At 39.0% G+C, this 13,406-nt stretch overlaps 3 protein-coding genes across 5 annotated transcripts in view; 2 read left to right on the top strand and 1 right to left on the bottom strand.

Moving 5' to 3' along the window:
- Positions 1-4,938: 4,938 nt before the first annotated feature.
- LOC108192364 (GDSL esterase/lipase At5g03980) lies at positions 4,939-5,813 on the top strand. Its single transcript, XM_017372523.1, has 3 exons — positions 4,939-5,154; positions 5,236-5,509; positions 5,596-5,813. The coding sequence occupies exons 1-3, from the start codon at positions 4,939-4,941 to the stop codon at positions 5,811-5,813; spliced, it is 708 nt and encodes a 235-aa protein (XP_017228012.1).
- A 1,068-nt stretch (positions 5,814-6,881) lies between these two features.
- LOC108192741 (protein DMP2) lies at positions 6,882-7,544 on the bottom strand. Its single transcript, XM_017372540.2, has one exon. The coding sequence runs from the start codon at positions 7,542-7,544 to the stop codon at positions 6,882-6,884; it is 663 nt and encodes a 220-aa protein (XP_017228029.1).
- Positions 7,545-9,370: 1,826 nt separating this feature from the next.
- The window catches only part of LOC108192667 (probable LRR receptor-like serine/threonine-protein kinase At5g59680), a 10,692-nt gene continuing 6,656 nt past the window's right edge, over positions 9,371-13,406 (top strand). Inside the window, exons 1-2 of one of the 3 annotated variants that reach the window (XM_064078898.1) lie at positions 9,371-9,550; positions 9,853-10,408. In XM_064078898.1, coding sequence (XP_063934968.1) covers positions 9,454-9,550; positions 9,853-10,408 — 653 coding nt within the window. In that variant the 5' untranslated portion in view covers positions 9,371-9,453. Of the gene's footprint in view, positions 9,551-9,852; positions 10,409-13,406 lie in introns of those variants that run through there. The other 2 variants (XM_017372524.2, XM_064078899.1) reach the window with 2 other exon arrangements.

Genomic DNA, 13,406 nt, shown 5'->3' with positions numbered 1-13,406 from the left:
GCAAATGCAAATTTTTCTAAGTTGGGATACCTGGTTTCCGCATCTTTCAAGAATTGGCTAACATAGTAGATAGGCTTCTGTTGTCCGGCTTCTTCCCTGATCAACGCCGCACCGACGGCAAGGGGTCCGGCTGACAGGGATAGGTATAGGAGTTCTCCGGGTAAGGCTTTTGTCAGGATTGGGGGTTTGGACAAATATGCTTTGATTTCTTCAAGGGCTTTTTGACAATCCGGGCTCCACTCTACTGACTTCTGATTTTTCGTCCCTTTTAACAATTCAAAAAATGGTAGACATCTTTCAGCAAGTTTTGAGACAAACCTTCGAAGTGCTGCTAATGACCCTGCTAGCTTCTGAACTTCCCTCTGAGTCCGGGGTGGTTGCATTTCTTGGACTGCCTTGATCTTCTCCGGGTTGGCCTCGATACCCCGGTTGCTTACCAGAAACCCCAGAAATTTTCCAGCCTCTACTCCGAAGGTGCATTTGTCCGGGTAGAGTTTTAGTTTAGTCCTTCTCATGTTCTCAAAACATTCTTTGAGATCTGAAATGTGTCCTGGTACTGAAGTAGACTTGGAGATTATATCGTCGACGTAGCATTCTAAGTTCCTTCCAAGTTGGTCTTTGAAAATTTCATTCATTGCCTTCTGGTATGTAGACCCGGCGTTCCTTAACCCGAAAGGCATCAGTTTGTAGGCATATACTGCCCGGTGAGTTATGAAAGTTGTTTTGGCTATGTCTGCTGGGTTCATCTTAACCTGATTGTACCCGGAAAAAGCATCCATAAAGCTCAACATCAGGTGTCCTGACGTGGCATCAATAAGCTGGTCTATGCTTGGTAGAGGATAAGGGTCCTTGGGGCATGCTGCATTCAGATCCGTGTAGTCAACACACATCCTCCACTTGCCGTTTGCTTTCTTTACCATGACTACGTTAACTAGCCACTCCGGGTATTTGATCTCACAGATGATATTTGCCTTCATTAATTTGCCAACTTCCTCGTCTATCGCCTTCTGCCTTTCTGGGGCGAAATTTCTTCGTTTTTGTTTGACCGGTTTCTTCTTGGGGTCTACATCCAGGCTGTGCATTGCTAGTGACTCATCCAACCCGGGCATGTCATCCGGGCTCCAGGCAAAAACATCTGCGTAGCTCCGAAGTAGTTGGATGAGTTCTTCTTTAAAAAGGGTATCCAGGCCTTTTTCAATTTTGACTTTCCTTGTCGGGTTGTCTTTCTCGATCAGGACAGACTCGGTTTCGACCGCAGCTTCGACCTTAGTCAATTCTTGTGCCGAGATCATTTGTTGGATCCGGGCATCAGTGTTCTTTTCAACGAAATCTTGAGCTGGGCCCATGGTTGCTTTCTGGTTGCTTTGTCCAGGACCAGGGTTGGTTGCTCCCGGGTTCTGACTGCCCGGGTCTAGGTCGATGACCTGGACTTCACCCTTAGGGTTTGTTCTCGGGTAAGGTCGATGTTTTTTGTTACTTCCCTGTTTTTGGAAGACAGTAGCCTTCCTCTTGTTGTCCATATGGGTTTCCGCCATAACCAAGGCTTGGCTGTAACATACCCCGGCTGTTTCCGAATCTCCTTTGACTTCTCCTACTCCAAACGGGGTTGGGAATTTGAATTTCAGGTGCGTGACAGAAGTGATAGCTTCGATTTTGTTTAGACCCGGGCGGCCAATGATCACATTGTAAGAGGAAGGTGTGTCTGTGACATAGAATTTGATCATATAGACGACTTGGGTTGGGGCTGTATCAAAATGAACCGGGAGGTAAAGGGTTCCCAGGACCAGGACAATGCTGTTCCCGAATCTGTATAAGGGGTCCTCCCTGTAGTCGTTCATCCGGATGTTCCCTAGTTGCATCCAGTCCATGGTATGCTTGAACAAGATGTTTGCTGAAGAGCCGTTGTCGACTAGGATCCGTCTGACCTCGTTCTCGGCTATATCCAAGGTTACCACCAGGACCTGATTGTGACCCCGGGTGACTCCCTCGAAGTCCTTGCTGCTGAAGGAAATGACTTGTTCGGGGAAGGCTTGGATGGACATCACTTCTTGACAGGAGTCCGGGCTGGGAGGAGGGGAACAGGATTCGCCCAGTACTACGTTGACAATGTTTTTCTGTTTCCCCGATCCTTCTCCCTTGTTTGCTGTGTTCCGGGCTATGTATTGCCCCATGTTGCCTTTGCTGATTTGCTCTTCAATGAAATACTTGAGGGATATGCAGTTTTCAGTTTTGTGACCATGAGTGCCATGATAGTCACAGTGTCTGTTGGTGGGCCTGCTTTCTGGAGGGGTTTGCATAGGTTTTGGGGCGTAGTAAAAGGGTTTGTCTCTGACTTCTTTGAGTATATCCTCGCGGGATCTGTTTAACGGAGTCCAATCAGGTTCTGGTTTTGGCTCTCTGGTTGCTTTGTTCGGACCGGGGTCGCTTCTAGACCCGGATCCTGGTTGGCTGGTTCTCTTAGAACCTGAATGCTGGATGAAGTTGGTTTGTCTATCTGGCTTGAATTTCTTATCCTGATGATATTCTTTTCTGGGTCTGTCCTCGACCTGTTTTCCTCTTGAGCTACCCTGTCTGGTCATTCTCATGGCTTGGAGTACGTCGGTTTCCTTAATGAATTTTGCGGCCATGGCATAGGCAGCTGCCAGGCTCTGGGGTTCTTTGTTGATCAACTCGACCACATATCTTTCATTTTGTTCCGGGTCTAAGTTTCTTCGGAATATGCTCAGAGCCTCACGCTCATCTAGGTTGGAAATTTTGTTGATTGCTTCCTGGAAACGTTTCATGTAGTCTGAAAGTGCCTCGTTGTCATATTGGCGAACCGTTTCCAGGTGACACATATGAAGTTCATGTGTCTTGTTTGCTCGGAACCTTCTGAGGAAGGCTTCCCTGAAGTCTTTCCAGGACCCGATGCTCCGGGAGGGGATCCGGCTGAACCATCTCTGGGCCCCTCCCTTGAATGTGGATGCGAAAAAGCGGCATTTGGTCAGATCATTGTAGTAGTAGATCAGGGCTATCTGTTCAAAATAGTGCAGGTGTTCCTCCGGGTCACCTAGTCCATTGAAGGATTCAAAGTTGTAGTGTTTCATGCCCTTTTGTCGGGGAATGGATTCCAGGGAGTGGCTGAAAGGAGTCAGGGTTCCCCCGATCTCGAGCCCGGATTCATTCCCAATTTTCCTGTTGAGCTCATTGATCATGTCTCTCAAGTTGGTCTGCCCGTGCTCATTGTTCTCATCGTCGGAGATGAGCTCGGGTGTTGGCTCCTTTCGGTATCGCTTGGACCGGGATCCTTTTGTCAACTTCTCCTCTTCGAGTTGAATCCGGAGGGCAATTTTTTGCTCAAGTTTTTCCTCTTCCTCTTTTCGGATCTGTTCTTTCCTTTCATCCAAGATTTTCAGCCGGGTTTCCTCACTTTCTTTTTGTTTCTTTTTCTTTGCTTTGTCTCCGATCCGGTCGAAGACGGAACCCCGGGATTGACGGCTGTTCCCGGAGTTCTCAGACTCGCCGATGTCCTCAAGTCTGCGGTTGCTTTCTCGGCGATCATGGTATTGCCGGATGGCTTCAGCCAACTCTACATTGGTGAGCTGGGACAGGTGGAGAGTGGTGACCGGGACATCGGTGTACTTGTATTGGTTCATTTCGATCGTGACCCGGGCATCATTAGGGTTGATTGTTTGGTTCTCGTCCGGGTTCACGGTGGTGAAAAGGGGTCCTGAGGCGTGATCCGGGTTTGGGTTGTCCTGGTCCGCCTGAGGGTTGTCTGGGTTCAGGGGAAGGCCCAGGTGGGAGCGTGTTCTCTTTGTCATGGTTTCCAGAATTCACACAGGGTATATGGTTGCTGTTTTGATGATAGTGTACGTGGACAGTATAGATAGTGACAGGATGACAGAAATAGTGTGCACAAGTAGTCAACTTACTATTTTCAGAAATATCACAAATAGTTAAGTGACAAAATGTGTGCAGGTGTGAGACAAAAAGATTTTATGTGCTACAGACAAGGTTGGGGCTTTGCTTAGACAGGGTTTGCTATCATGCTCTACTACAGACAAATTTAGGGTTTTGCTCAGGTAAGGTTTTCTATCATGCACATATCAAGAAAAGCCATGGCTGAGGGTTTTAAGAAGCTGGGTGTTTATGAAAGCTTACAGGTATGATTTGGACTCCCTTTTCGGGAGCTTGTTGGAGTAGACGAGCCCAGTGGCACCGTGACCACGGGGCAGAGGACACCTTCCCCTCCTTCTAGCGCCAAATGATAACTCCAGATCCCGTTCCGGTAGCTCCTCCGCCGTGCACTGGTGTCTTGCGGTGTAGCTGCTGGATGGGTGTCTGCAAAACAACACCGGAGGGGGGTTTGAGCCCCGCGGCGCCTCCTGCGTGAGAATGAGTGCAGGTATCGGAATAGATGAACAGGAAATAAGTTATCTATATGTGGTGGGTGAAGATGGTGTATGGTGGCTGTGTGATGGCTGTATGGTGGCTGTGTGTTTGTATTTTAACTGAGTGCACAAGTGTGTGTGTAATGTGAGTGTAGAGAGTGAAGTAACCCTTAAACTCTTGATCCTTGGTCTATTTATAGGCCAAGGATTAGGGTTCAAGGGTGCGTACCTGGATCCTGGTCCTACACGTGTAGGGGTTTGATCCCCTACACGTGTCCAGGTGTCAGCGTAGGAGTAGTATTTTGGAATGTTCCCTGGCTTGTCTCTATCGCCAGTAGTTGACCGTTATGTTTTGTCTTCATGGTGTCAGTCTGTGACTTGTGCAGCAAGTGTCGGCTGGTACATATGTACCCGGGCAAATAGTAGGTTTTACTGTACCCGGGTAAGGTATCCTGTCCGGGTTGCGTTATTCTGTTTGGCCTAGGGGTTATCTGGCAGGGCTGATGGCTATCCGGGGTAGAAGTCCCTTGGCCTGGGTCCTTATCCGGATTATATCCTATCATATATGACCAGAGATTGTGAAATGAAGACACCTTTCATACAGAAACTTCTGTATGTTGTCACAGACTGCAGCCCCGGAAATCATAAGAAAACTTTATTTATGGTCGGAGAAACTGGAAATAATGATTATACTTCTGCATTATTTCAAGGCAGGCCTGTAGAAGAGTTAAAACATAAATTGATGCCTCGAATTGTTCAATCCATCATGGATGCAGTAAGAGTAAGTTATTTAGACTCTGATTCTTTATTTGTGTACAATTTATTTTTAATATGTCAATGAGAAATGCTCTTCTGAATTCAGAAAGTTATAAGCATTGGAGCTGAGCGAATAATTGTTCCTGGCCAATTTCCACTAGGCTGTTTCCCTGTATATTTGACAGAGTTCCCAAGTAACAGCACAACAGCATATAATAAACATAAATGTTTGATAGCGTTGAACGATCTTGCAGAAGCTCACAACAACTATCTACAGCATGCTATAAGCACATTGCAAACGCAAAAGCCCAACACGAAGATTGTGTATGGTGATTACTACAACGCCTTTGAATGGCTTCTAAATAACGCACCACATTTAGGTACACGTTCCTTGTTATCATTGAGAAACCGTCTTTGAACATATTCATTCATATTATCTGATGCAAAAGTATCATTTGATTGCCAGGACTTGATGCAGAATCTACTTTAAAAGCCTGTTGTGGAACAGGTGGTAAATATAATCTGAACTCAACCCAACGGTGTGGGAGCCCAAGTGTTCCCGTCTGTCCTGATCCTGATCGACATATTAGTTGGGATGGAGTTCATTTGACACAGAAGGCGAATCGCCTTATTGCCACGTGGCTTGTAGCAGATTTTCTCCCAATGATTGATTGTAAAAAATAGTGAACAAAAGAATATACAAGAGGTCATACATAAATAGTCAATATATGTTAGTTAAGAAGAAAGAAGAATAAGTGGAATCGGTAGAATAAACAAATTCCAGATCTATATTATCCAGATGTCGATCTACTGGGAACTATTAATGGGATAATGACATTAAATTGTACTTGATGTAGTATTATCATAATCATAAATCATGATTGCATTATTTCTAGTGAAGTAGTCTGTAAGGGCAAGTTATAAGACATATCTATTGCGTGACAAGAGGTATGGTTGGTTGTGACATATAGACGTTTGGTATGGTTGGTTAATGAGTGTGGTACAACACTACCACTATAAGACATGCTATACAAGAGGTATGTTTGGTTGTGACATATATATTGCGTTATCCTCAAGACGTGTGGTTGGTTGTGAGATATAACATGGTTCTGCATTAAACAAAATTAGCAGCTGGTATCCCCTATCTCAATCCTTATCTGATTTCAAGGAAAACTTTAGTCATGGTGTAAACTTCGCAGTTGGTGGTTCTACAGTAATTCCAATAAAGAAAAATGCCACAGTTTATGGTACCAGGAGTTCTCTTCAAGTACATCTGACATAGCAGGCAAACCGCCTTGTTACCTTGTGGCTTGTCACGGATGTTCTACCAAAGATTGATTGTAATATACATTGAGATTCCAATGCAGGCATTTCTACGGAAGGGATCACAGCTACGAATTTAGAAAGAATCTCAATGTTGCAGAAACGAAACTGCAAGTGAAATTAAATTTGCCTTTAAGTTGTTAATGTCGCGATACAACAAGAGTTTTGAAGTGATGTACTATGCGCTTAGATATTTGGCTGAAAATCTGCTATAAACTGATGTCCAGCAGACTGTCTAATTTCCACAGCTGAACTCACCAGCGAACATACTTTTCTCAATCCTCAGAGTTTATCAAAGTTTTTCACAATCATTTTACATGTGCTTATATGCTAAGATATTGTTCCCAGAACAAACTAATGCCTGACTGAATTCGTGTTAAAACTAATGCCAATTGACTATACAGACGACTAGTCATACAAATATTATGATCAAACCTCAGTTGTTGCAGTAGATAAATCATTCTGGAGCATGAAAGGATACCCTATTCCCTTTCTCCTAGACGGAAAAATAACATACACTGCACAGATCAGAAATCCAACCACCAGAGGAACATAAATTGTCATCTTCTGTGGCAAATCCACGTTATAACAACTCAAAACATCAGAATGTGCTGCTGCAAAAGTTAGAAAAGCAATCAAGGAAAGCAACAAGTAAAAAAGATCAGACCATCTCAGCCTAAAATCAGATGTTACACAAGGCTTTACGTGTCCTCCACAAATAGTCCATATCCCATTCATTGTGGCCACACCATGGTACAGCCTTCCCGTGGCTGTTCTGAAACTGTCTGTGATGGGAAAGAGCATACAAGAAGCAGTGGTAAGGGCTAAGAAACATCCCATTATCCAGCGCGTCAAACTTGTGCATTGTCCATCATTTGTTATGAGTGGATGTAACAGAGTGAATGCCAGGATTGTGGCAGTAGGTAAAAGAGCGTTGAGGCGTACTACGCCACTTAAAATAATGTTGAGGAGGGAAGTGGCATTGGATTGATCATTGACGTCCTCCTCCACCTGGTCATACGTAGGAAACAAGTCATCGTCGTCTTCTGCTTCCCCGGTTTCAATCAGGTTTTCCAAAAATGAGTTCTGCATTTTTTTCTGCAGAAAAGTGGTGGTATTAGTATGAAATCAGAAGGGCTTTGGCTTGCTGCTAGTTGGTGTCTTAATAAGTAAGGATATGATTATATAATGGTGATGCTTTGTCTTTGATTAAAGGAGAGGGCACTTACTTTCTGAACTTTTAATTTTCACTTTTCTTTCTTGGTCTATAAGGAATAGAGAAGAAAGGTATCTGATTCATCCCTCCAACTCGAATTCAGCTGTAAAATATAAGAGCTGCATCTGACTGGTTAAGGTATCAATTTCAACAATTTATGATCTCCCACACTCTGTCAATACAACAATTAAGTTCTTCATTGTAAATTATGACTCACAGTATCCACCTCTGAATAACAATAAGGCATGTAGCACCATATTCCAAATCCGTGGACAGGTGTATTTCAGTCTTCTCTGGTCATGGTCGGTCCGTCTAAAACCTTAAGGTGTCACTAACAGTACTTATGCTTAATTTTCCTAAACACATAATTATGTTAAGGCGATTTCACTATTATTGTTAAGTAGTCAATATTCATAAATTTTCAAAATTGTACGACTGTATTGTTGGTATCAAGCTGGTTGATAAATCTGGTATATCACTACCTCTTCAGGCTTACCTATACAAGATGAATTCTTCGCAATGCATCTGAGTCTCCAGTGTTTCAGGACTTGTAATATACGTACTTTGCCGACAATGATAGTGCATGCTGCAACCAAAACCTCATTCGATTAGTACTACTGTAAGTCAAATTCTGCAATGATATCATCGAATATTCAAATAGGTTATTCTTAACAAGAACTACAATCATATTAAGTAGGACTATACAAGATCATTGGATACAAGTAACCAATGTGTGAGATGACGAAATTTATCCTAAAAATTAGTAAAAGCCAATAGATGGATCTTAAACTTTCAATTCTCCTCTCACTTGCACGAGACCCTCTCCTATAACCGAGTACTGATTGCATGGTACATGACCAAATCGTCTAGCATCTTAAAGATATCACTTTTCAGTAGAACACAGTTATAATTAACCAGAGACATGTTGTTTTGACCTCGGGCTCGTTATTATTTAAGAGACGAAATCAATTAAAAGTTGTCATATAAAATTTCATAAAAATTTTATTTTATGTTGTCTGACTTTTTTTAAAATAAAGTAACATTTTATTATAATTATAAAATTTGGAAGGATCAATCAAAAGTAAATATATAGCTAGTAAATATAAATTTTGAACTTGCTTATAATTTATCGAATTTTTTTTGATATAATATATAAAAAGAGTAAAATCAAATAAATTAAGTGAACATTTTTATTTATTATAAAATAAAAACCTATTAATAATTTTATTGTTAAAATTAAGATGGGTTAGAATTGAAAAGATTTTAACTCATATATACTATTAACTATGTGGTTAAAAGAGAAAACACAACAATCAAAAATTATTACAACATTGTTTAACGTGAAAAGTTAAAGAGAGAGTACTTGAATGTTTAACGTGAAAAGTACAAGAGAGAGCAGTTGTTGCAGAAAAAGAAATCATTTATAATAGTTTAACTTGTGTCACAATGTCACAGTAGATAACCCGAATATCCATTTGATAACTAAGTAAAACATTATTTTTAGAGCGTCTCTTGCCAGATTTAGATTCCCCCTCCATTATTGTCAATTTGTCAAGTAGACGTAAAACTTTATGTATAGTAAACGAGGTTTCCTACTTGCTGTCTTAATGGGTAAAGAACAGACACTTCACTGTCCCAGCAAATATAATACTCACTGGAGTATCATAGAAAAACGAAGGAAAAAGACACCAGTTGCGCGTGCCTTTTAGTATATGTACTTAAGTCAGACAACAACCATGTCATTAAGCATCTCTTACAGAGTAATATTAATCAGCGAGCCATAAAATGTTATCAAAATACTGCTTATTGCTGTTTGCAATTGTTCTCGAGTATTCACTTAATCCAGCAGTGCTTCTTCATGCACAGGGAGACAATCCACGAGGTTCGAATCTTGTATTATGTCATTTGCTCGTATTTATATTTGTTGAAATATAGCATAAGATCCAATTGGGACCTTCCTCTAACATCTTAAGGTTTTAGATGGAATGGTTCTCAATATGGTATCAGAGGTCTGGTTTGGGAGGTCTCAAGTTCGACGACGCCTGTGATCCACTCTTCAACCCAAAAATGGGATTTCGAGTGAGGGAGAGTGTTGAAATATAACACACCTTAAGGTTTTAGATGGAATGGTTATCAACAATATTTACTAATTAACAACGTGTCTTTGTTTCAATTCTCTATCAGGCTTTGTGAGCATAGATTGTGGATTGCCTAAAGGTTCTGACTACAAGGAAAGTACTACTGAATTATACTACAAATCCGACGCTAATTTGATCGACAGTGGTGAGAGCAAGAAGTTATCAGCTGTCCCCGAAGAAATCTCCGATGAGAAATACCTGTTTACTCTCAGAAGCTTTCCTCGAGGAAAGAAAAACTGTTACACCTTTCAACCTACACCCGGGAGAGGTAACAGGTATCTGATAAGAGCAACTTTTCTGTATGGTAACTATGATTCTTTAAACCTGTTGCCAACATTTGATCTCACTCTGGGAGCAGAGACCTGGAGCACAATCGTAATTGAAGATAGTTCCAAAGTTGTGAGAAAAGAGATCATACATGTTCTATCTTCAGATTATGTACATGTTTGTCTCATAAAGACAGGCACTTCTACACCTTTCATCTCAGCAATAGAGTTGAGGCATCTCAATGATACAGAATCCCCGTATTCAGCTGGTTCAGCGTCACTGCAAACCTTGAGACAGCAATACTGCGACAAAAAAGACTCCAGAGAAGTTTTCAGGTACCTCCGTCAAGTTGTTTTCCTTCACTGTTATTATAAAATATGGTCCGATAATATATATTTTTTTTTTTTTGAAAATGATAAATTTTTTTTTTAGTTTTTTTGAATAGATATTTAAACGTCAGGGAAGCAAATTTTGAAAAAATATTATGTAATTATATGCAATTTTAAGTTTTTAACATAACTATTTAAATACATTTATTAGTAATTTGTAACTTATCTGTTATGAAATTAATAATATGATAATAAGATATATTTTTTTTGAAACGATATGATAATAAGATATTATGAAATAGTTTCTAAATGATTGTGACTTAAGTCCAATTTCGCCCATGCATAAAGTCAGGATGTTCAGATTTTTCAATTTCTTATTATAATTTCAAAAATTAAGTCATAAATTTATTAATTTATCCAATTGTTGCAAGAGCTTAGTCAAACATGCATAGAATACGTCCAGGTCTTAAACTTAATCAAAGTGCACACTTGTTAAATATTGTTTTTCTGTTTGTCCATATTTCGGGGTAGCCATTAATTAGTATATAGTACTATTCAGCTGCTATAAAGCAATTAATTCTTCTTAATACACGTATTATACTTTTCTTTTTGTTGATTTTCTATCTTTGTATTTAAATATACAGCAACAAAATCCGATATCACATACCACTTTCAATTTTATTAAATCAAAAAATGCGAAACCATTATACCCTCATTAATATCTAACAAATACTAATAATTATCCCATTTATCATTAGATTATTGCATCAATTATTATATATATTAATAATTACTAATAGCACATGAATAATATTTATTATTAATAATATCTAATTCTTTATTATAAAATAATACTTTTGAATGAATATGTTCTTAAAATATTTATAAAATACTCATATCAATATCATCTATCATATAATACACTTGGACTTTTTGCACTCTCTGGTCCTTTTTATAAGGTATTTAGGTCCTGTTTGGGAACACGTTTGTATAAAAAAGTAGAAGCACCTTTAAGAAGCTGATAATAATATCTTCTCTCTCACAGCTTTTGCTTCTTTGTCAAACACTTTATTAACGTATTTACATCTCACTTCTACTCCACTTCTTTACTTTAAGTAAGAAATCATTTTTTTAAGCTTGGTCAAACGGCCTCTTAGACTTTTTGCACATAATTCTTTGTGTTTTGACCACCTACTTAAAATCATTTTTTCTAAAGTTTTCTTTCATAAATTAAAATATGATATATATATATATATATATATATATATATATATATATATATATAGGCTCGTGATCAAATAGAAACCACTTTTAAAATAAAAACTAGAAACCAATACAAGTTAGTGATATTCGCAGTACAATTTAGTGATATTCTCTTTAGGATTTAGTGATCTGTGTTGCAAGTATTAGTGAAAACTTGCAGAAACAGCCCAGAATCTCTATATATGTTCCAAAAACTGCTCAAATCTCCAGATCTGTTCACGTTTTCGATTCAGATAGTGGTGACGGTGGTGGAGATGGTGGAGGTGAAGGTGGACATGGAGGAAGGATGACTGTAGCGAAGGTGTGGGTGGCTTGAAATAGGAGGTTGGAGCGTTGCCGGAATAGTGGCGGCTCCGCCGCGTTTTGAAGTTGAGCCGAGGTGGAGAAAGAAGTATGAACGAGGCTGAAGTAGGTTGAAGCAGCGACTAAGATGGGGTTGGTGAAGATGGAGGTGGAGATTGTGTTGTTAGAGATATAATGGGGGTGGAGATGGAGGGGGCGGGCGGCATAGAGGTGGTGGTTATGGAGGAGGTGAGACGGAGGTGGTGGCAGTGGCGGATGTGGAGGTGGGGTTGGTGAAGATGGAGGTGGGGTTGGTGAAGATGGAGGTGGAGATGGGGTTGTTTAAGAATTTAGTGGTATATACTTTAGGATTTAGTGATATTTCAGAATGGTTTTTAGTTTCTAGACTAAAGAGGTTTCTATTGGAGTAAAACTCTCTCTCTCTCTCTCTCTATATATATATATATATATATATATATATTTGCTTTAAAAAGAAAATTTTAGAAAAAATAATTTTAAGTAGGGGCAATCACGTTTAATTGTGTGAAAAAATCTAAGTGCCTTATAAAAAGGCCTAGAAGTACATGATGTCATTTATCATTAATTCATTTCATCAATCATTATACATTATTAATTAAGAACAACTACATATTTAATACTCCCTCTCTTTTAAATTAAATGTCCACTTTTAAAAACTAGTTTTTAAAAATGAATGTTTCTAAATTAATTGCATCAAATGATCATAATATATGGAATGAGGTTGACCTAATAAATATAAATATGAGATATTTGAACTTTGAAAATATAATTTTGTGCTGAAAGTTGAAGTGAACAATTAAATTAATACAAATTCTTTTTCTTAAAATGGACATATAAATTGAAACGTAAGGAGTTTATAAATCTTCTTTGCGACGAATTTATCAAGCTAATACACCCAAACTAAAGAGTGAACGAATAGACGGTAGTTAAAGGCAACTCGAGTTCTATGTTATGATTAGTAAATAATTGCTCTAATTTAGTTATGATATTTATTAACAAATTAAGCAAGTTATATTATCAAAAAGACTATGCATACATAATATTACAACAATGGATAAATCCATGAATTTCCATACGCATGAATGATAAGGGTTTTTGCATGAATGTTAAGGTTTGTGATCATGCTATATGATTTAGTGTAGCTCAAGTTTAGTTATCGATAAGGTTATTTTGCAATATAGTACTCCTTCCATTCTTAAATATCTGTTTTTCTAAAAATTAGCACACAGACAATATCAACAATTACTACTCTAAATAACACATAGTTATCATGTTAAATGCATTGTAATCAAACAAGTCAATACACGTATTAATAACATTTCAATGTACTTAAATTGTATTAATGATAATTTCACGTTTAACATGACAAGTGATAAAGTTTTTGAGATATCAACGTGTTTAGATTGTATTGAAAATCTAA

The sequence above is a fragment of the Daucus carota genome, chromosome 6, assembly GCF_001625215.2.
Source record: "Daucus carota subsp. sativus chromosome 6, DH1 v3.0, whole genome shotgun sequence".
Taxonomy (NCBI): domain Eukaryota; kingdom Viridiplantae; phylum Streptophyta; class Magnoliopsida; order Apiales; family Apiaceae; genus Daucus; species Daucus carota.
The sequence above is the reverse complement of the archived record's forward strand: the minus strand, read 5'-3'. Positions and strand labels throughout refer to the sequence as shown.

Coding starts and splice junctions, on each gene's coding strand:
- LOC108192364 (XM_017372523.1), top strand. CDS start 4,939: ATGACCAGAGATTGTGAAATGAAGACACCTTTCATACAGAAACTTCTG. Junction 5,155..5,235: donor CCATCATGGATGCAGTAAGA/GTAAGTTATTTA, acceptor TTCTGAATTCAG/AAAGTTATAAGCATTGGAGC. Junction 5,510..5,595: donor AAATAACGCACCACATTTAG/GTACACGTTCCT, acceptor TTTGATTGCCAG/GACTTGATGCAGAATCTACT.
- LOC108192741 (XM_017372540.2), bottom strand. CDS start 7,544: ATGCAGAACTCATTTTTGGAAAACCTGATTGAAACCGGGGAAGCAGAA.